Here is a 24,258-nt window from a genome sequence, read left to right as displayed (position 1 = left end):
GGGCAGAAAAAAGGGGGAGCAAGCCTCTATTAATTATTTTTTATTGTGAGGTTTGCCAGAATTAGTGGGTTTTTCCACATTAGTAAAAGCCGTCTTGGTGTCAGTGTGATGATTTTTATAAAGATGAAGTCATGGAAACTGTGTCAGTTGCATAAGGAAATATATGGCCCATGTTCTCTGCACCAGCCACTGGGAGAGGGGGTGCGGACCATGGAGGGGCGCTGTTGAAAACCTGGAGAGAGGGAAAAACAGGAGGGTTTTATTAACTGGAAAATAAACACAAACTATCTGCTGATTTTTTAAAAAATTTAGCATATTATGTTCCAGAACCTACTATTGGTAGTTTCTAGAACTTTCCCCTGAAATTGTGACTCATGCCTTAACAACTCTTCTTTTATGCATAGTTGTTTTTGTTGGTCTTTCTTTTTGGTCCTCTCTGTAGCTGTAATTAGAAAATAATCCGCAACCAATTTTTTTGTTAGCACTTGGATACACTTCCAACTGGTTGGTTCAAGACCATGTTCTCAGATTCCATAGCATGTGGCAAAGAGTACAGGCTTTGGGGGCAGAACAGTTGGGGTCGAAGCTGGTCCCTGACATTTACCAGATGTATGGTAGGTACTGGCAGTTTACTGCTCAAAGCTGGTATTCCTCATTTCTAAGGTAAGGCTAGTAGTAGTGCCTATGGAAAAGGGATACTGTAGAGACTAAACGTCATGCATATAAGCAGGGTCCCGGCACATAGGAAACACTTGGGAAACTTTACCTGTGATGTTTTTTCTTAATACCATAAGTTTTAAGACAATTTTTTTCCACTGAGCACCTTCGTCCTCTGATCAGAAATGTTAATGTCCCTTAAGGAACAACTGTAACCCATGAATGTTTTTGGTTGCTTTGCCTGCATCTTAAGCCATTTTTGATTAGCAAAACTGTCTCCCTTCTTCTGACTCAAGAAAGAGATGCTATGCTTTGCTATATTAACAGTGGTTTATATGGGTTTGTTTCCTCTTCTTCCCTTTAGCCTGCAAAATTGGATATTACAAAGCCCTCTCCACGGATGCCACCTGTGCCAAGTGCCCGCCCCACAGCTACTCTGTCTGGGAAGGAGCCACATCCTGCACCTGTGACCGAGGTTTCTTCCGAGCTGACAATGACGCTGCCTCAATGCCCTGCACCCGTAAGTTGTGTGTTTGTCTCTCGTTTCTACAATGCCAACAGCTTTCACTTCCACCTAGTGAGGCACTGCCAGGTCTTCTTTCAGGATAACTGTGCAGGGGGCAAATTACATCAAACAAGCGTCTTCTCTCAATCGTAGCAGGGAAAACAATTATGAAAAGAAAGGATGTTTCTCCATGTTCTGGTTGCCTTCAAAATGCACAGCTGCCAACTGACTACCTTACTGAGCAGAGACTGAGCATTCAGGGGTTGTCTGTGGGTGTAATTAGAGCTGAGATTGGAATTTATAAATGGCTTTACTGTTTCATCGAGGACTCGGGGGGAATCTTGACAGCGGTGGGGGAACAGGTATAGGGCAGCGTTCTAAGGATGAGATCGCGTGTGGACAAGAGATTTCAGTTCTGTGTGATACTGATGTCATAGCTTGCATTGTCATTACTCTTCTTCCTTCTTTCCTCATAGTTTTGTATTCATAACAGTTAGGCTTGGATCCTAACAAATGCTTGTTTAATGCTTGTTTAAATGCCGGGTTAATGAATGGATGGGATTGGCACCTTGGTATGCTGGGGAAGAGAGAAATCTTTTCTCACACTTTATATGGACAGTGTTCCTAGGTGTTGGCATTCCTTTCGTGTACACCCTGGATGTTACAGAGCCTGCATTGGCAATGACCTTGACCAGAACAAGCAGTGGTGTTCCCAGGTATTCCACCTGTGTGATTTCACTGGGTGAGTCCATGTATGGAAAGATAGAACTTGGTGGCCAGGCACACAGGCTTTCCACAGGCTTTGGCTTTGTTTCCCAGTCTGCCATTTAGTATCTGAGTGACTTAAGTCTCAGTCTCATCCTCTGTGGAATAGAGCTGATAATAAATGGTACCTCCCTCATGGTTGTTGCTGCTTAACACCCTTCTGTTGTTTACTTACTCTGTAAAATACACAAAATGATGTTATTTTATATCATTTAGACTTCACTGCCATTATGAATTATTTTGTTCCTTAACTACTATAAATTTTATATTGGCTGGCTGGAGCCAACATCACTCAAATAAAAGTACTTTCTGGGTTAGAGGCAGAAGGGTCAACTTGTTCAGCCATTGGCCAGCCCAGTCAGGTACCACTTTTTAAAGGCAGAGAGAGCAATCTCCACAGTAACAACAAGCACCACCTTTTATAATTATGCCTAAGTAATGTGTTAGGCACTTTCAACAAACCTTATCACAGAGATCATTTATAATAAATCCATAAGATAGGGATTATTTTCATTTTATGGAGGAGGTAACCACCAGCTCGGCGGTGGTAAGGAACGTGCCTAAGACTCCATCCCAGCTTGGCTGTAGGGCTGGACAGTCAGAAGACTCCCATCTTTCCCCTTTACTGGGAGGCTCTCTTGCCAGCTACCTGAGGTCAAGCACAAATGTCCACAGGGAGGGAATACACTAGGGACAAAGATGTCTTTGTCGTCTTCTTGTTCCATTCCTTTGATAAACTAAATGCTTTCTCTGGATGGCCACGTACATTTGACATGCTCAAGTCCTAGACTTTTTATTTTTTTCATTCTAAATATTCTTATGTTTCTTTGTGCATGATTAGTTTAATAATGACTCTTCCTCCTCTGTCCACACCCACTACCAGCAGTTGCCCAGTTGTGGGATTAGAGGGCGTGATAGCAAACTCAGGGAGATGTTGTGGGCTGACGTGTGATACTTGCCCTTACTTGCATCAAGCAGTCCACCACCCACCTCTCACATAGATGATACCGTCTCTAGGTTGGAGCGTGATTGTTATGGACCTCACAAAATTCATCTTCGATGGCAAGATGGCCTGGCTCTTTCTCCCAGGTGTTTTTAGTCTCATGATACTGATCTGTTATCTTGCATTCTAGGGGACCATGGACCGATCACTTAAGTACTATAGCTTGCTATGTGGAAATCCAGGGATACCCCAAAGATTGCCACATGCCTGAGTTACTAGAATGTTTGCCAAAAGTGTAAGTGTGGTAGCTGACTTGGAGTTTTATGTGTCTTTTGGAATAAATTGTTAGCTTTATATTGAAATTGTGAATGAGAGAAAGCAAATGTTGATTTTTAGCATATGAGTGAATCACAAAACTTTAAAAACTAAAGTAACGCTTGCATTTTTCTGAGATTGTTTTCAGTAAAGTAAGAGAGGAAGACTGGTGACTTTTTGTGTCATTGACAAAAAGGTCCATAAAAACATCAAAGCTGCATGTGATCCTTTTCTCCTAGTCTATTCTCTTGTACCCCCTCCCACCCTTCACTAACTCAGACCCTTAGCATTATTGTAATGTTTAGTGCATCTCCCTGAGCCAAATTAAGAAGAAACACAGCGCTCATTTTAACACCACCAACCCGTGAGTTTGTTTAACCTCTCCAAGCCCCAGTTCACTCACCTGTAAAATGGGATTCTTACTCTCTACCAGTGGAGTGGTGTTAAAAATTAAATAAGAAAATATTTGAAAGGTTCTGGCACCTGGTAGGGATCTAACAAATGTTTGTCCTCTCCTCTTATGCTAGCTGGCCGCGTCCTTCCCCAGTCTCCCTGCACAGCCGATTGCCAGTGCATGTCTCTGCCTCTGCGGTGATATTCTCACTGACTGCACAGTTAAATTACCCCATGGCTGCCCAGCACTCCGGAATCTCTGGGGGCAGGATTCAGACATCACTACTTTCAAAAGTTCCCCCCATCATTCTACCATACAAACAAGGTTGAAATGACTTCTCTACAGAGTTAAATTTTCAGTTCTTTTTAAAAAATCAAATTTAATGAGCATTAATGGCTAAGACTCCTAAGACCTCCTCTGAGATAGAGGGAAGCTGGGAGGCAACCATATTTTGCTACCAGGTATGTATGCTAGTAAGTTAAGCAGCAGAATTAGAATCTATTCTCTTCCTGATGAATATAGTGAACTTGTACTGTCCTGTACCATAGCTCCTAGGTGCACTTGGCTAATTAAACTTAAAGTAATTAGCATTCAGTTTAAAATTCAGTTTTTAATTTATGTTAGCCACGTTTCAGGAGATCAATAGCGCTATGTGGCCAGTGGCCACCGTACGGGACATCAGTGCTGTAGAACATTTCTATCATCTCAGAAAGTTCTGTGGGACAGTGAATGCTTCCAGAGACATTTCAATTCAGAAGACAGTGGGGGTTTCTTAGAGAATTTCTTGTTCAACCACAGGGTGAAGCCATCGCCCCTCACCCTACCTCCAGCTTTATCAGATTCTTTTGACAAGATGTGGGGATGGGAAGGAACGTAAACATCAGGGATCCTTTCAGACTGATTCCAGCCTCTAATCAGTTCTTACCAGTTGGTTAAGCCAGGTGACAAACCCAATTCCCTTGTGCTGACAGCCATGGTAATCAGGCACCTTCTTTGTTCATTATGCTGTCTTTAACCCCAGCATTCTCATGCAGCCCTGCGTTTAGTGATCGCTCACTGTGACGGCACACTAATGAAGAAATAAAACACACTGGCTGAGACTCATTCTTCTAGCCAAAGAGAGACTCTGCTCCACTGGCTTGTAAAATCAGGTTTTTGTTCTCTTGGAGAACAACTGGACCAGGTGAATACAAGCAGCAGTGGCTAGTTTAGAAGGAAACACCTAAGAAGTTCTTCACACCATCTACATTGCTAGAGAAGGTGAATTTCATGGTAAATAAACTTTACCTTTGGGAAGACTTTTGATGGAGCCTCTGGTTAGGTTAAGATCAATGTCTGCCTGTGAGATAAGACAATGTTTCAGTGGAGGCATCATCTGAATACTTTCAAGAAGATAATCCGTACCTGTTAGACTACAGAGTTGGAACAATGCCTCTTAAATGCTGATGAGCATGGAAAGCACCTTGTGATCAGTATAAGTCAGGCCTGACATTCTGCTTTTCTAACAAGTTCCCAGATGCTGCTCATGCTTCTGGTCTGTGGACCACTTTTCCATAACAAAGACCTAGATCCTCCCTGATGGGTGGCTGGAGACAGGAGACCCTCTCTTCCATGCCTGTCAATTTCAGGGATCCCTTTCTGCTCAGTGGTGACTGGAAGATACTTCCAGGGTTCTGAACATTATTCTCTAATGGAAATTGAATACTTCATTTGTCTCCCAGATGAAAAAAAACCCATCTGCTTTGGAGTGGCATAATCCAGTACACTCACTCTGGAGCTTTGTTTGTATTTTCTTCTTCCCTAGTCCCCACTAGGAACTGTGACTGCCAGGGAGTGGAAATGAAAATGGTCACGTGGACCAGTCAAGAAAGGTGATGAGATTTTTAGGTCGTTGCTAGCAAGGCAGACAACCAGGCCTCAATACACACAAGTTGCCATTTAGATTGATGAAGGAATTTTGATTACATAAATACATTTTTAGAAGAAATTTCAATGTGGTTTTAATTAAGGAAGTTAATATCCTTCAACTATGCAGATAACCAACGCTTCCCTTCAGCTCTCATTCACCTTCCCTTTCCCCTTTCCCCGGCATCGGGAATGCTGTCTGGCAGTCACAGTTTTGGGGACGTCAACTGCATGCCTGCGCTGGAGGACTTTGATTGCCTTTGTCATTCAGTTGCCTATTCAGTGATTACAGTGAGAAAGGTCTTCTTTCCCCACACTGGGAAGCTGAACCAATATTGCATTTCAGGTAGCTTTCCAATCCTTTACTGTGTTTCAAAACGTATTAGCAAAAAAAAAAAAAAAAAAAAAAAGAATGCCTTATGGAAGAAGTAAATTGGTTTTGTATATCTAGAAAGAAATAGCTAATTTGTTATTTGGGCAACGTTACTTCTGAGCACCATTACCAGAGTGGTTTTACGTATTTTTCAATTGGAAATCTGTCTTTGTGCTTCTGGGTACTCTTTACTTAACATGTTTGATGAAACTTATTTGAGCCTTGTGATTGGGACACTCTGGAAATAAGAGATTATTATTTTAGACTGCCAACTTGCAGGACCTTCACAAATCTGTCTCCCAGTAAACGGCCTTGAATAATTCAGTCAGCGGTGCCAAACAAAGAGTGAATGATTGATACTTAGACGTGGCCTAAAATATTCCAAAATTGCAGCTTTTAAGAGAATTTATACTGGAGTTGCTTAGAGCTAATGAGGGCAAATTTACCAAGATCTATGTCGAAAGGTCCTGATTTAAAAAAGCTTTTTGCAGGTTTAGGTTATCAAGAAATTGAAATAACCTACCTCCAAACAGCAAACATCACTTACTTTGACTCTAGATTTGCCTTTTCTAATTGAATTTAGCATGCCACTGTATTTCCTTCAAAAAGTGTATTGTTTTAAAATTACCATTTCAGTTCTATTACTCAAAGCCTTCACTTCAAATGCTTTCTGACAGTTATCAACATAATGAACCATAATGAAATGATGAGCAATCTTCAGTGGAAACCCAATGTGGATCCCAGTGGTGCTGTGTGACTGTGTTGTTAAAATTTGAATGCAAATTAAAATAACATCGTCCTTACTTGTTTCCAAGGTCAGGAGAAGAGAGAGAGACTTTTTTTAATGCTTTAATTTTGGAAACCTCACAGCCACTTTGAAACAAGTCCTTGAAGGTATGACGTTCAGTTCAATGCTCTACCCCAAAGATTTCCTTGTTTCACTGTCTGGCTGAAGGATTCTGGGAGGGATGTCTAATGTGAGGCTTTGATGTTTAAAACCATAGGATAAAAGGTAGTCTTCAGTTTCAAGTAAACTCCCATTTTTTTCTACCCCAAAACGTATTTCTTTTTGCATTAAAGCTACAAGTAACTAGTAATGAAAGGGGGAAGAACATTCTCTGACATTGATGAATGAGAGTGCAGTTATAGCTCCAGAGAAAGACAAGTCCGTAAACGGCTGAGAGTAAAGGCCAACAATTCCCAAAGTTCTGGTAATGAAAGTGTTTCAGAAGATCCATCGCTCGATCTCCAATCATTTCAGGTTTTATAATCCATGCAGTCAATCACTTTTGTGAACACATTTCTATAAAAATTCTTGAGCCGACGATTTTCAGGAGAATTTGTTATTTCATGTTTATCCAATGGGCAATATAAGAGTAGAGTTTCATACTACATTATATTTGTCATAGGTCCAAAATGCCAGTTGAGACCCCGACTCTCTTACTGCCAGATTATGAGACATGGCGTCAGGTTCCGAACGTGTGGTTGTGCTGCCTATTAGTGAGTTGATCAGCAGACAACGTGCCTGGACCTTACAGACTGATCAGAGCATCCAGAGATATTTTGATGATTTAGAAGCAGCCTTTGTTGACCCACTCCATTTTGGCACCAGTCCTTTAGTGAGACCTCAGTAGCTGAAGGTCTGACAGCAGCTAGTGAGTGAGTCACATCCTTCTCTCTTCTTTATGAGTTACCTTTCAGCATTTCGAATATGAATGGGAGGTTACATCTAGAGAACCCAGTACATGATTCTTGTCCAATGACAATTTAGAATACACATGAAAAGATTACCAGGTGCACTAAATGAAAGGAACTAGATTGACCCAAAGCTGATCACTGACTATTTGGTTGTTTGCAATTTTTTTAAAAAGCTTTGGGATTTTTAATAAAGGTTAGGTATCATCTTATTATCTGTTTTAAAGGCATACTATTTTAGCATCCTCTTTACCCACCCAACCTACTTCTCATTTTATAAAGATTAATAATGCAATGTGGATTCAGCTGGAAAGTACATAGGTTTGAAGATCACTAATATATGTCCAAGTGAAAGACTTGAATAACCTGCCAATGCCATTTAGCCAAGTTATTACAGTTTTTCTACCACCATGAATAATTAAGAATGGCTTGTTGTCAACCAAGCCCTGTCATTTCTAGACAACATTTTTGACACTATTCGCAGAAGTCACACAGTGGTTGTGCACAGCATGCTTCTATGAAGCAGGGTCAATTATACATTTTCCTGAGCTCCTCCGGGGTGAGAGCTAGGTACCTTCTTTGCTATCAGCATTTTGATTTTCCTTTCATAGTTGACTCTTATTTCACATACTATTTACAACTCAGCAGAAGATGAACTGAGAGAAGACTCCTGTTGCATAGATACCATGGCCCCCACCCCCACCCTCCTGTGACCCTCTACCCAGGGAAAGAACTTTATTAGAATCTCCCAATTATACTCCTGTGTGGAAGTTAGGAACCAAGTAGAGAGGGCAGCTCAGTTAACGCTGCTGAGCTAAGACATCAACAGGACCATCCAGGAAGTAATTGCCAGCATCCGCGTCAAGAAAGCGGGGAGAAAAGTGACTTGAGGTGACGCGAGAAAGTTGGGAATGATCCAGCTTGTCCTACGAAGAATTCTTAGCTGTGATTCCCTTTCTCCTGCATTGTCTATGGCTCTGTGATGGGTCGTTTTAGCCCTGGAATTATTGTTTCTGATCATAGCTTGGCGCTATTGGCTGTGTTAATTTGGGCAAGTTGCTTAACTTAGTTTCTGATTGCTGTGGCTAATAAATAATTTTCTGTCACATTTTATTATGGAGATAAAATAAAATAAAGGATGAAAAAGTCCTTCACAAGGAATGCAAATTAGCTCACAGTCTAGCTAATTCTAAATCAAAACACTCATGATTTTAAAATATATATCTTACTTTAGATTACTTTTCTTCATCTTTCATATTGTAGCTTCCTCAGGGATAACTGGAAATTTACTTTGTAACTCCCTTCAGCCATAAACCAGTCATCTTAAAAAAAAAAAAAAAGAAAGCAAACTTACTTTGCCAATTAACTCAGTAAAGAAAAGACAGAAAGTTCTTGCAGAGGAGGATGGGCAAATAGATAAACGAGAAAAATACATGGTGGCAAAATTTCAGCAAGGAGTTACCGTCATAGGAAGCCAAGAGGTTTTTTTTTTTTTTTTTTTTTTGTGACAGCAATCGATGATTGATGGGTCCAAATGGTTCTCTGTTTTAGTCATAGGCAGGGCTGCTTTGGCACACTGTTAAACACAAACTGCAGTGATAAAAGGGTACACGCTGTTCCTATATCTCAGAAGAGGTGTCCCGGAACAGCAATCTTAATGTAAACCAACCCACGGCAGCAAGGGCTGACAGAAAGCAATTAGCGGGGGCAACGTATACAACTGTCAACGGGGCAAGCATGGGCTTTATTTCAGTCAAAATGTGTCCACCCCGTTTACTCTGCCTTACAACCCATCCTTCAGCTGGGGAGAGATGAACAGAGGCTCATCGGAAGGGTTGGGGAGTTTTACAGCTAAGGCACTGAAGTGTGATACGTAACCAAAGTTGCACATGGTTAGCGAAGCCTTATAAAATGGAACTCAAGACCCAGGGTGCCTCTTCCTCAGGAGATGTGCCTTGGTCGCCTCAGCATTTCAGTAGGGTGACAGTAGGGCTTAAAGAAATTGGTCAGGTAAGAGTTATGTTTCTGCCCATGCTCTTGGGGAATGTGATTAAAAATCAGTTAAGTATTAGAAGTCACCGATCGCTCTGGAAACCACTCTACGTGAGCCCAGCTACGTTAGTTTCCTATTAGTTGTCTCCTAGCCTTGGTTACAGTCTTGATTTTTTTCAACCTTTCAGCATGCAATTATCTGTTTATTTGATCAGCATTTGTGACATACACAAGTGCTCTGGAAGTGATGCATCGCCTGTGGAGATGAAGCATCATTTACTTGTTTATTTATTCAGCAGATACTTAATGAGCATCTATTATATGCTTGGCATCTTTGGAAAGACTGGGGATACTCTCATAAATCAGAAGAGAAAATGTTTTCTATTCTTGTAGAGCTTCTATTGTAATGGGAATATAAATAATGAACAAGGTAATTTAAAATTCTCACAAGAAGGTAAAAACAACAGGTGATGTGATAGGGTAAAATGAAAGAAAGGGGAGAATTTTACTGCACATAGAGTAGGCAGAAATGAGGAAGGTGAGTTTTGAGCTGAAACCAGAGGGTTAAGGAGGCAGTTATGGGAAGACCCAAGGGAGAGAATTCCAGGCAGAGCTACCAAGTCTAAAGTACTTGAGTTGCATGTTTAAAGTTTTCTAACAACGTGAGTTTTAAATTTTACTTATTCTTCCCTTGGTCCCGGAGTCTGTTAGTACTTTAATTCCAGTTATTATAAGAAAGAAATTTCAGGTTCATATGTCACATTACCCCATGTGTCTATATAGATTTGAACCCTTTGACAGAACCTACTGCTAAATGCATTTATCATAAAAGACTCTTACTATTCCCTAAGTTCTAGGTACTTCCTCTAAAAATGAAAAAATATCTTTTACCTGACTGATGGGTTTGGGGTGGAGTATATAAGGTACATTACCCTGACCTAGTCTTCCCATGGAATGGTTCATACCAAACTCCAAGTTCACATCAGAGGCATTTATGACTTTAGGTTCAGTGTTGGCCAATTATTTTTGAATTTAGTGTTCATACCAATTTCATGTGAGCATATAAACATTCGGTGGTCCTAAATGAAGCTACTTTACATCCTATATAAGCCAGCATGTGTGTTCTAAAAACTACTTAGAAATTACACCTTAGCCTAGTATGTGGGAAGGAAAAACTAAGATTTGTAGAATTACCAGAATTTTCTTTTATATTTGGAATACTGCCTTCCTTAAATGTCACATTCACTTAATTCATTTAGATAGTGTGTGGTTCATTTCTGGATGCTTGTCTTTTCCCAGAGGAGAGCACATGATAGGTTAAGGAAGATCAAGACTCCTTTTATGATGTAACATGACATAATATGATATTTTATGATATGATATGATATGATATGATAGTCTTTTTCTTGTGCTGTAATTTGGCTGTAGTTTATTTGGGACTTCACACTGTCAACTAAATGCAAGTTGACATCCCACTAGAACATAATAGTTTCCCATTGTAGCTCCCTTCACCAGTACCTGCTGTGTGATACAGAAGGTACTTCACACCAGCGAAGCAGATGGATGTTCATTAAATTTATCCACAGTGGCAAGAAATTCAATGCCCATTTCCTTCAGAGCAATGATAAGGTCAAGAAATAGGCCATGATATTACACATATTTTATTCCTTCTTTAGTCAATGAAAGTAGGTGGCACTTGGCATTGAGAAGCCAGAGTTGTCATCTGGACTGTACTCATGTGCAAACCAGGGATTCTTGGACTGAGCTTCAGGGTATGCTTCAAGTCCGTAGAATTATGTGCAAGGTATGGATTCCTGTGAGTATCTTCCTGGGAAGAAGGTGCATTGCTTCCATCAAATCCTCTAAAGCCAGGGGTTGGCAAAATATGGCCCACAGGCAAAATTTAACTTCCCCTTGTTTTTGGAAATAAATTTTTTTTGGTACACGGCCACTCCTGTTTGTCTGGTATTGTCTATGGGTGCTTTTGGAGTACAGTGGGAGGGCTGAGTAGTTGCTACAGAGACCCTGTGGTCCATAAAACCTGCAATATTGACTACCTGGATCCTTACAGAGAAGATGGAATACTGCTCTAAAGGATTTGCAAGTTAAGGACTATTACATTTCACTTTTGGTTCTGGTGGTGCAGCTATTATCTGTGCCACTAAATTATATTTAAAGTGTGAAGGGCTCTTTAAACGTGAAAAGTTTAAAGTAGTTTAACATGCTACCCCCACTCCCGGGTGCAGGGAGAGAATCTTTGGCTTGTATGTGAATTCCAAGGGGGTTTTACAAATAAAATAAAAAATGTAAAGGAAAGACATTTATTTTTCCTTTCAATACACTTCAGTATTTGATTGATTTGTATTTTAAAGTGTCTTGAAGTTAATGATAAAAATAAAATTAAAAGAAGAACTGCAGCTCTCTAGAGGCTAATAAGGAAAATGCCAGCCTATCTTGGAAAATGTTAAAATTTACTGACTTCAGAGATTGTTTTTTTATAAATTCATGCCTGAATATATCATCACTGATAGTCAAGATAGGGAAAGAAAAGTCATAATAGCCAATCCCAAAATCATAAAACTTTAATTGCTGAAGTTCACATTTTACATCCCCAGTCATACTGGTTAGTTAGGGAGCTCCGGAAACAAGACAGGATAGAGTGCTTGCCCTGACGTCCTCCTGACACTCACATAATCCACATTTAGCTTCTTTTAGTCTCTTCTTTTCCCCCCAGCTTGCCTTCTTTCAACTATCCAGAAAAATATCGACATGAATCAATTTTTTCCTCTCTCTTCTAGAGCAGGAGACAAATACTGGACACTCAGTATTAATTTTCATTGAAAAAAATGGAAGACCCTACCCTCCCAGTCCATCCCCAAAGAAGTAACCAACAGTATATATAGCCCTTCCTACATTTTCCAAAGTGCTTTTCTAGAAGAAATTAAATTAAACTAGTTCTATTGAGACACTCCTTTCCAGGGCTTCATGTTCATGAATCTGTATGAAAAACTGACTGTTACTGCTTTAGCTCAGAGAAACCTGCATTAATTCACGCATTAAAAAATAAAAACAACAACACCGTAGGAGTGAGGCATAAATGCATTAGAGGACTTAGTTTTCTATGCAGTATTCACTCATTCATCGACTTGTCAGTTATGTATTGAGCTTGCTCTTAACTATGAATCATGGTAGACACCGGGAAACGAAGACATCAGTTCTTCTCTGGAGGAGCATACAGGCTGCAGATAGAAACAGATAAGAGAGAGATGCGTCTGACTAGCAAGACCAGACAAACTAGGAAGTAGAGATAAAGACCTGAACTATGGAACAATACCATTAGCAGCACTGGAGTCATTCTTACGGTCAGGCCAGCAGCACTGGGTAGCTTCAGAAAGCAGAAAGCCCTATTATTCACAATGACCCACAAGCTACCTGATGCTGGTGTCTGCTCAGTAGATGCCAGAGAAAGACTCGCACATTAAAACAAATGTTACCTTTAGTCCTCTTTGTGATACATCTCGTATTTGTCATTGGAAACTTATTTGCAGGTGGACGTATTTCTGATGAGAAAGTCAATCACCTTTCAGAAATGTAGTTGTTCCTAAATGTGCAGATACAATCTTTATGTGAACGAAAGAGAAGATAATCTAAAAGTTTATTTTATTTTATTTTTTGGCTGTTTTGTATTTATGGAGAGAAATCATGTTACTCAGAATGCCTGTTTTCAGTTTGGCTGTCTCTACAAGCAATTGCTTTAAAGTGCTGCTGAGTTTGACTGTTGGGCTCAGACTGACTTTCGGCTGTATTAAAATCCCTACTTTTTTCTTATGTCTTGAGAACAGAATTCTTCCCCTTCTGAGGAAGAGATGACCCCTCCTTTAAATGGAAACACACTTCATATGTTTATTATCCTTTAACTGGCAAAACAAATTCTTTAAAAAGAAAAAGAAAGTAAAAACACAATCCCATAAACAATACAACAAGCATTATGATTTTAATTTATAAAGCATGTGTCCTTTCCCAGGCCTGTGCAGGCCAATATTATAATCACACTGGGTGGACATTTCTATATTTCCTTCTCCCCACCTCAGTTTTCTGTCAGAGTCTAAGTTCTAAGCCGTAGCTATACTCATGTAGACCTCATGCCCTATGGCAGCAAAACATAAAACATATTCAGTATAATTCCACACATCATTCACTGAGGCAACACTGAACTTGAATTTGTCTAGTTTTCTTTCTTTCCTTGAGCATCTACCTGAGTCTTCTTCCCAAAGGAAGAAGGTTGTTCCGGGCTGGCTCCCACTCCTGCCAGCCCTCCGATTTAAAATCCTGCAGCATTTTTTTTTCACATGTCTGTGTTATATCTCTGAGTCCTGTGACCATTTAGTTTTCTGCTCCATTTCTTCTTTGTTTAGACACTGCCATGCCCCGTCCTACATACTAATTACTGACTTGTTGCTTCTCTGGTGCTTGATTCATTATGTCACATTTTCCCATGTGAAAGTGGACCAGGAACCTTGGCAAGAAGGTTAATGGATTTGAGAGCCACTCTTATTTAACCATGAAAGTTGCAGCAAAATGAAAAGCAGTGGCTGACCCTTTTTTGTAAACCAAGCTGTGGTCAGCTTCAGATGCAAACCAGTAATAGATTTTACCACGGTGGCCAGCATCCTGCAGAATCTGAACAGGATTGAAGAGACACACTCCCTCTTCCTATCTTTACGTCTCAAACTTTGGTTGAAACTGCTGCTTTTGTTGTTCTTATACCTTTAATGGGGGCCATATGGTGGAGTGGAAACAACCCCAGAGTGGGAGTTAGTTCTTAAGGATTTTTAGATTCTGTCACTAATTAGATTGCAGAAACTTTCCATATTATCAGGTACACTTCCTGGATCTCAATTTCCTCATCTTTAAAATGAGGCTATTTGACCAAATGATCTTTACCATCCTATCTGGCTCTAGGAGTCTGTGATTTTAAAGAGCTTTGCTCATTTATACAAAAAGTATTTATTTTACCCTGTTGTTTTCCAGTCGCTGTACTAAAGACCCTAGATAGAAATTTGAAATCTTAAACAAGGACATTTGTGTTTTCTTTCTGGGGATTTCTGTGGGGCTATCTTACCTTTAACACAAATTTCACAACACTGTTTTTCCCCTAAGGTTTCACAACGCTGTTTTCCCTTTTCACCAGTTTTTAATAAGTGCAAACCCTCTTTGGATTTCTTTCAGTTCGGGAAACCAGGTAGCAGTGTAGGTCTTTCGTAAAAGCAGACTTTCAAAAAGGGGGGGCCTTCCTGTACGCTGGAAAAGAGGCTGTGCAGCCCTGGTCAGGTGGAGGGTCGAGCATGGGGCTGGGTGCCTTTGTCTGTATCTGCCTCGAGTTGAGATCTTTCCACACCAGTACCTTCTTCCTTCAACATCTTTGCAACCAGGTTAAACCAGCTCCTTCTAATTATCCACAAACAATTTCATCCCTGCCTGCCATTTTGAATTGAAGAAACGTATCTGTATAGTTCAGTCAGTTTTATTCCATATTGATGACTTGCCCTACTTAGGAATCATCATTTATTTTCCAAAGTAGTATATAACTCTTAATTTCCCAGAGTCCCACAACAGCTCTGGGAGTTAGAGTCACATGTGCATGCCCATTTTTCAGAAGGTGAAACTGAGACCAGATAAGCTAGCATATGTTCCTGCCACTCAAGAGGAAGCCTGGACTTGGAGCTAATTTGACGTTGAGAGGCTGTACATCTCCAGGTGGCAGGCATTGCTACGTCCGTTTGCACACAAATGAAAACAACACACCCACAGTCTTCTGTCTTGTTGTTCTTTTAAAAGATCTTTTCTGCTAGCTTGATTTGATTTTTGCTTTCTTTGCCAAAAAGGCCTATCTCATTTCTTTTAACTACAGAGAATAATGTAAACTGAGAGATGCCAAAAGGATCGCTTTGGTCCTTGGTGTGACAGTATGTTTTTTTTTTCTTTCTCCAGGCCCACCGTCTGCTCCCCTAAACTTGATTTCAAATGTCAATGAGACATCGGTGAACTTGGAATGGAGCAGTCCTCAGAACACAGGTGGCCGCCAGGACATCTCCTACAATGTAGTGTGCAAGAAATGCGGAGCTGGTGATTCCACCAAGTGCCGACCCTGTGGAAGTGGGGTCCACTACACCCCACAGCAGAACAGCCTGAAGACCACTAAAGTCTCCATAACCGACCTCCTGGCTCATACCAATTATACATTTGAAATCTGGGCAGTGAATGGAGTGTCCAAGTATAACCCTAGCCCAGACCAGTCAGTGTCCGTCACCGTGACAACCAACCAAGCAGGTAGGAATCAGATCCTCTTTATTGTATGATCTAAAAGTAGATAAAGGGTTTGTGTCGATATCTGTGAATGATATTAAAGTTTTACAATTAAAGTAACTATGTGGATCTATTTATAAACCCGTAAGCTATGTTATAATACAGAAGACACTTAGAAGGACATCTATTCATTCAGTAATATTTTTTGGACATCAACTGCATACCATGGCCTGTATTAGGAGGTGGAGATTAAATTGAGACCAAAACAGTGCTTGAAACTAGATGGCAGTCCAGTGAGCTAGTTCACTCCATTCTGGACTTTTGTAAGGGATCTATACTGGCCACTTTAGTCACAAAGTCTGTGGTTGGACATTAGAGCATTTACAGATTATTTAGGATTATAAAGTTGATTTTTACCAGTCTGTATTGCTATATTTATATTTGCTGTATTTCCCGGCAGAAGCATTCACAACTATAGTTTTTATCTTGTTTTTTATTTCAAAATTAAAAAAAAAAATAATCGACATGCACCTATATCAGAATCATCATGTAAATCTCTGAACAATGAATGGCTTAATGGTCACCTTTATCTGCGTAGTTGACAAAATTTTCCTTAAAACACATACTACTTTAGAAGACACTTTCATAGTAGAATCCACAATTGATATGTGGGGTGGGAGGAGAGTTAATTTACCCAATTTCCTGCATCGCTTTTCTATTGTAACCAAGATGGCTAGAAGACATTTTTGTTCATGAAGTGTTTCTACTGAGTTAATTGCAGAACTATTACAGAATCTTGACTATCAGATATTTCAAAGTGCAGAGTAGAATCTAGATTTCTAGGCTCCAGCCCATGACCTGCTCATCCTCATTTCTCCCTTAAAGAAGTTTCCATGCCTTCTCATGATAATTTTCCATTCTGGATTTCTGCCACCTGTTTCCCATTGCTGGCTCCCTGTTCCTCATTTCTGGAGAGTTAAAGGGAGCAAGAAGGACTCTGGTTTATCCTATCGTGAGGCTCTGAAGCACAAAAAACTTTGCTGGAAAAGGATTATAAATGGCCCACAATTCTATCACCTCTCCCTGCACTTTTTCTCTTAAAAGCATGTTTTCGTTAAGTGCTCTGAATAGTTAGGTAAAATATGTCTGTACTAATTGATCCATAGTGAGAAGTATTCTGGTGTCCCAATCCAAAGCCATTATTTTTCCACTTTCCCTTGAACTCTTTAGAATAAATAAGAAGACTTGGGAAAGATTTTGAAATGGAGCTAGAATGGCAGAACATCCCAGAAGGAAGCTTTAGTGATACAAATGTGGTCAATCTTTTAAAACACGTGGTACAAACAGATCATCTGGTTATGCTTTTGGCTTTTGTTTCTGCACTGTCAGGTTGTGAACACTGTTAGTGGTCATCGGTTTTCTTTTTCTATAAAGACTAGCATGATTTAGGAGGTTCTGATAGCATCACAAGTACTCTGGATGCCAGCTTTTCATTAGTTCTCTTCTGGAAGAATGCAACGGGAATGCCGTGCATTGATCCTGGCAAACGCATTGTGCCGCTGGCCTCTCTGAGTTAGAAGGAGCAACAAGGTGCAGAGTGATCTTTGCACTCCCTAGAGAATCTGGTTGGTGATCCAATCAATATTCTTATGTTCAGCCCTGAAGTACTTTTTCAGGTTGTCTCCAAACACATCACTGCTTCGTGTTCTTAACTGAATTAGAACTAGGAATGGGCGTTTTGAGGCTTTAGTGTCCAGGTGAAGTCATTCTCTTTGGCAGAAAACAGCCTCTGGGAGAGGTGCTGAGGACAGGCTTGGCTCCCACAGATTTTGTGGGGAGACTTCTAGAACTCTGTATGCCTCAGGACTCAAGCCAAAGGATTATGTCACCTCCCACCAGACCAGAAGGTGCAGGGAGCGCAAAGTAGGCTCAAGATCCTCCCCCGACCAAGATGAAAGAGGAAAATCAAAGTTTTATTAAAAATGTGGCCATAACTGTTTCAGGTCTAGGAGAAAGGTGGGCAGGGAATTCTGGTGACACAATGAGGTTGTCTTCTCTGCCATGGCGAGCAGTCCTGCCAGGAGGTTTGCTGAATGGGACAAAATTCCAGCTCCTCCATTTAATTTTCATGAAGGATAATGCTGGGAAGCTGTTCAAAATTAAAAATAAATCTTTCAATAAGGAGACCTCCTATGTGGCCAGCCAGCTTTTGCTTAGTGGAGTTGTATATGTGCAGAACACTGCCTCATTATCCTACCATAATTTGGAGTTCACTAATTCAAAATCATCGGGGTAGTTTATCTTTGTTTAACAAACCCTTTCTTCCTAGTAGGGCAAATTAATAATGTAAACCCGAATTCTGGGTGAATATAGCAACCATAAACTATCAAAGCTCCCCTAAGCCTATTTACATATACACAATTATATTCTAGTTGTAGTTGTTCCTATCATTTCATTAAATTAAATTCCTTAGGGACCTTTATAGGCAATGATGTCTCACTCTAGAAGGAATACACAGAATAAATGAATGTCAGCATTTACAACTTGGGAGCCACAAAATTTTGTGGCTCCTTATTTTGGCACTTTTTTTTAACACTTTTCGTTCTTCTCTCATCAAGAACATATTTAAAAGCGAACAAATACACAACTTTCCAGAATTCCTGGTTTTATTGTCACCACCTCTGAGACCACAGGTGTGAACAGCTTCATGAAGATGAAATGACTCCCCCAAGCTAATGTCAGGGCCAGTACCCCTTGAAACCAAGGAGAGAGCCCTTCTTCCTTCTTTTAAAGTTATTAGCTAATAAATCTCACTCATGTATCCAGCGTGGCCTTCTCCTTACTTGGGAGAGCAGACTCTGAGCATTGAAGTGTAGCTTTAACTGGGCTTTGGTCTTTTAGTTGTAGAATATGGTGTGCGTGAGCTGGTCTTTTCACATGGTAATTTTAAACCATTCTAACCTAAATCTTACTGTGGTGTCTTAGGGACTCTTGACACCTTTCCCCTGGCCTCCTGAGTTCAAAACCTATTGACCCAGAAGATAAGACAAAGGGAACTCAAGAGTGTCAGCTTTGTTGCTGATCAACTGATTGAAGGATGTCAGCTTTATATCCGTGGCCAAAAGGTGGTGGGTGGGACCTCCACCTGATGTTGTCCTGTAAGAAAACATCAGAAGAGGACAGCTCTGGGTTAGGGGTGGGCAGGACATCGACAACAGTGTGGTGATTAGGGTGGGACAAGAGGAGGAAGAGGGGGTCGGAGGTGGAAGGGGGTGTAAGGGTGATCAATGGTAATGGGAAAAAAAAATTAAAATAAACTTTATATATAGGATAATGGAAGTGCTTAGAATTACTACCCGACATTACAGCCCAAAAGGAACAGAGGGAGATTTCCCCTTGAAAAGTTTTATTTCCCTTCCTCCATTTTCTATCCTCTAGCAATTGCTCTGCCTTTTGTTTAGGAAGAGATGGTTCTGATGTTTATGTCAAATGAATAAGCAGACTGCTGGGTGATTTGTTTTCTAGATGGCTTGCCTTCAGTTTTCTCTCACTTAAGTAGACCATCTCAGGTAAATAAATACAGGCCTGTGTCACTGGGAGAGAGAAATGCTGTATAAGTGAAATAAGGTTTTCCTGGCCAAGCAGCAGAACTGTGAATATTTTTGCTAAAAATGCTCTGATGGCTGCCAACGGATCTCAGTTATCACTGAGCTCATTTTAACTATGCACCCCCAGCCCCCCCCCCCCCCACATTTATCTTCCAGCTATGGAGCTAGACCATTCTCTAGGTCGTGTTACTTCAAATCATTATGAGCTTGTATGGCTGGTATTCTATACTAACGCACCACTGAACCCCAGGGCAGTGATTGCTGGTTTTTGTCATGCATGTGACTCTGTTCCCGAGACTTTACAGTGAACTGCATCTTCTCATCTCTTTTTGGGACCAGGTGTGGTGTCCTAGTGACAGAGAGCTTGAAAAGTCTGAGTTTGCAGGAGTTCAGATATTTGATGGACGACATCATTATTTGAACCTAGCTGATCTCTAAGAATCATTTCCTATCCTAAAATTCTGTGATTCCAAGAGTATAGACATGCGCTATGAGCATGAAGAAGTGGGGCTTATTTCCCTCGGATGTTCAGACACCAGCTCTCATGACACCTCCAAGAGTGGGAAAAATTCCAAAAATGCTTCCGCAGAGTTATCAGAACGCATCTGAATCCTGCCTTCCCATCACCCCTTCCAACCCCACCCTGCCAAACAGTGGATTTACTCTGAAGGGCAAAGCTGTAAGCTAGCTGAACTTCTAGTATAGTTATTCCAGGAAGTGTCTGGAAACACTTCTGGTTGTCCCCTTGAGAGGAGGGCAGGTGCTATTGCATCTACTGGGTGAAGGCCAGGGGTGCTGATAAACATCCCATCATGCACAAGACAGCCCCCAACATTAAGTAATTATCTGGTTTGAAATTCCTGTAGTGTCAAGATTGGGAAACTCTGCTCTAGTGATATGTTTGGAAAACAGAACTTGTGACTTTGCAGTAATGCCCACCTTGTAAAGGTTCTGTCATCAGCTTGCCTTAGCTTGGGTCCATGGCTCTGTGCTGGGAACCTAAGGCTCTCAGTGGACAGGCGGTTATTAAAGGCCCTTTGGGAACTCTTGTAAAGAATCCCAGTTGCTTTGCCATTGGATGAACTGGTGCTGCTGGTTAAACTGGCCTTGTTCTCTAGGACAGACAATTTTTAAAAACTTCTGAGAAATACCCCATCGATAATGGGGTGTCAAGACACCTCGTCATGCTGTCACTGTACATAGTAGACATACAATACCTGTTTTCTGATTAACACGTTTATTTAGCGTGAAAACAATCAGTGAACTCTGTCAAGTAGTGATAAATTTAATATAACCAAAATGAGTAAAGAAAAGAAAATAACTAAGTACAAGAGGCGTACTGTCTTTTATTGCTCAACTGGTAAGATTGTTCATTCTTTCCTTCTTTGCCATCTTTTAATTAGACCTATTATGTTATTTGAGTGAGATAATGGAGAACAGTGGGAATTCTCATCCCTACCGGGTAAAATTGCTACCTGTCTTCCAGAAAGTAAAAGAAAAGCTTCAAGGAGATGGTAGGAGAGAGGGGAGCATCTTAGAGCAACGAGTTAGGTAATATGCTCTATGCATGGTGACCCCAAGTTTTGTGAGGTCTGCAACTTAGACAATACTGGAGTGATTTAAAGAAAAACTACAAAATTACAGCTATCAAATGAAGAACAGAGCAAATGTCTTTAATTTTAATGTCTACAATTCTGCCTCTGCCTAGATTGAAATGAATGTCCTTATCAGGTAAGGGGACTCTTGTGTAATTATACCTAAGAGTAGAAGGGAACAAGAAGGAAATAAAGATATCAGGAAGTCCAGTCTGGCCTGATTTGAGAGGTATTGAAGCACAAGGTCAAATGGGAGACCAATGTGAAAAACTAACTTTGAGGCTCTTTTATTAACCTAAATTTCAAAGCATGGCATTCAAGCAACTTCATCCAACCATACATGTTTTTGTTGTTCTGGTGTGAGGGACAGTGCTTTTGTGGACCTGAAGTGGGATCTGAGACAAAAATAAGAAACAGAAGACACTCCTGATGATTTTGAGAATAGAAATGGAATATTAAACCCAAGTGAGATGTGACCAAGACCAAGACTTTTGTCTTTTCAACTTCCTTTGTGACTGGTAAACTTGAAAAGAAAGGGGGAAAAACGTTGGTATTTTTGAGGCACAAATCTCTGGCTTCTGTTAGTGCCCTAGAGCTGGGTTGGCAGATTATGACCCAGAGGTCAAATTTTGATTCTCCACCTGGTGTTCTACAACTTACTAAGAATAGTTTTTCCATTTCTAATGGATTGAAAATAATCAAAAGAAGAATAACATTTTGTGACATTTGGATGTTATATACAATTCAATTTCAGTGTCCATAAGAGGTTGTATTGGAACGAGACCCACACATTTTATATTGCCTAAGGATGCTTTTACTGGACAATAGCAGACTTGAGTAGCTTCAACGGAGTGAGTGGCCTGCATAATGAACATACCAGAGGACGGGGGCAAAAGTCGGCTTACATTTGTTCATATAGAGAATAATGCAATAATTAATAAATAATTATACGAGAATAAACTGTGTTTCAGCTACTCACAACTGTAAACCTACTTTTGCCGCACCCTGTATGAACCACCTGCTCTTTGGATAAAAAGTTTTCTGACCCCTGCTCTGGAATATTAAATCAAGAAAGAGTACCAGTCAGAAGAGAGGTTGAAAAGATGCTGAAATGTTGGTGTCATTTGTTGGAAAGGGCTCAGCAAAGGACGACACCGTGGGCCAACATTTAGGTTAACCACACAGTTGAAACGATTTCGATATTTGGAAAGACCCCCATTTTTTCCCCAAACATTTTGAGTATGTAAACAAGATTTCACAAAAATAGTTAGGATTTCAAACATGCCTTTGCTTTCTTTTTACCTCACGTGCTCACTCAGTGACCCTTGGTTAAGTGCGCGCTGTGGAACGTGCTCACCTCTTCTGACAAGGCAGCGTTCTGGTTCTCTTGAAAATTGGCATCCTTAGCACTCACTGTCCTATGGTCCCTGGATGTTTCCAGCGATTTTCTTTTTAAATAATAATATGTGCTGCCCTTTCCCATGTCTCCTCACTGGGATGATTTCTCGTTTGCCTTTGATCTTAAATAAATCTTGTTATTTTTTTCTTCTAAGAAATGTAAAGGAAAAACACTTGATGAAACTAGTGAACTCTGCAAGTCAGGAATCTTTCTAAAGACATTTAAAAGTCTTTCAAACAAATCGTAAAGCAATTCCATTGAGAGATTCTGGTTGAAAAGTCGTGTGCACATCCTGAGAACAGTTGACTCTCTAACAACACAGGTTTGAACTGCGCAGGCTAACTTATATCAGGATTTTTGAAAATAAATACTGTAAGGATATTTTCTCTTTTTTGTGATTTTTCTTAATAACATTTTCTCTCTAGCTTGCTTTAGTGTAAGAATGCAGTAGATAATACAAATAACATACAAAAAATGTTCATCAACTGTGACAGTTTATGTTATCAATAAGACTTCCAGTGAACAGTAGGCTGTGAAGTTGGGGGTAGTCAAAAGTTACAAGTGGATTTTTGATTGCAGGGGGTAGAGTCAATGCCCCTACTTCCCCCACATTGTTCAAGGGGCAACTGCATTTGGTATGGAATTGTTGGGACGATTCTCTAAAGTAGAAGCCGGTGGGAAAGTCTTTTCTGTGCCTGAATAAACACACCATGGGCTTCCAAGAAGCCAGGCTGTGGTTCTTCTCGTTGTCAGCTCTGGGCTGGCCAAGGGCTCCCGGCCTTGTTCACAATGCCTAGGAAATGTCCATTTAAGAAACACAGACAATTTTTTTAAAGGGAATGGTCTCTTAATTCTAATTTTATGCATAAAATAATTTTATGTTTATAGGACATTGTTGCCACCCCTATAATTATTATGCATACTCATTAATTATGATCATAATTAAGGATAATATAAACCTGTTCATATACAGTGATACAGTTTCTGGTGTGTGGCACTAGGGTTCGTGAATTTGTATGCAGGGTGGGTGCCACACGTCCTAGTGAGGAGAGAGAAATAAAAGCCTTTCAAAAGAACCTACTAAATTATCCAGCTTCAAGGTTGACTGAACAGCATAGACAAATGTCTATAGAGCCTAGTGGTAATTATTGCATATAAATAAAAAATGGGTTGCATTTCTTTTAAAGATGAGAATATTTCACTCTAGAAAAATGAAAGTTTTATTTATACATCCAGGACTGAGAACACTATTTTTCCTTATTCCCTCTCCTTCTCTCCTACATATATATGCACACATGTTCATTTGTGAGAAAAGAAATCCATTCAGCAACATTCACTCTAAACACTTGACAGTCTAATTCTGATTTAGTTTTTTTTTTATTTTTCCGGGTTGTGCTTCTTACTTTGAATACTACTGCCAACTTTTGCACTCTCTGGGAAAATCATCAAAGGATTTGAAAAATAAGTGCCTGACTGAGATGAGGAATGAACAAGCAGGGCGAGCAGAGGTTTTCGATGGGCTTTGGAATTGTCTAGCTGTCCCTCCAACTGGCTAAATTAATTACTGTCTTCTCAGAGGAGCCAAAAGAGGCTCTAGGCTCTAGTTTGTAATTGAGCATCAATAAAAAGATCCAGAGAAGCTTTATCAAAGCTACCATTATCCCCCTACTGATATCTTTAAAGAGTTTTTTCCTTGAAACACCAGGAAAACCAAGAGGCATGCTGCAGGACTACTCCTGCATTGAGAGACCTTAACTCTACAGGAACTAATGCCAATGCTTGTCCCTGTCACCCCAATATACAGAG

General features: G+C 40.3%; 1 protein-coding gene across 1 annotated transcript in view; it reads left to right on the top strand.

Annotated features, from left to right (window-relative positions):
* The first annotated feature begins 538 nt into the window (after positions 1-538).
* EPHA4 (EPH receptor A4) overlaps positions 539-24,258 on the top strand; it is a 66,122-nt gene continuing 42,402 nt past the window's right edge. Inside the window, exons 1-3 of the mRNA XM_090288393.1 lie at positions 539-614; positions 1,022-1,177; positions 15,536-15,874. Of these exons, the coding sequence (XP_090144519.1) occupies positions 539-614; positions 1,022-1,177; positions 15,536-15,874 (571 nt within the window). The remainder of the gene's footprint in view (positions 615-1,021; positions 1,178-15,535; positions 15,875-24,258) is intronic.

The sequence above is a fragment of the Furipterus horrens genome, unplaced genomic scaffold, assembly GCF_987537825.1.
Source record: "Furipterus horrens unplaced genomic scaffold, mFurHor1.1.pri manual_scaffold_1, whole genome shotgun sequence".
NCBI classification, from domain to species: domain Eukaryota; kingdom Metazoa; phylum Chordata; class Mammalia; order Chiroptera; family Furipteridae; genus Furipterus; species Furipterus horrens.
This window is presented reverse-complemented; position numbering and strand designations above follow the sequence as displayed.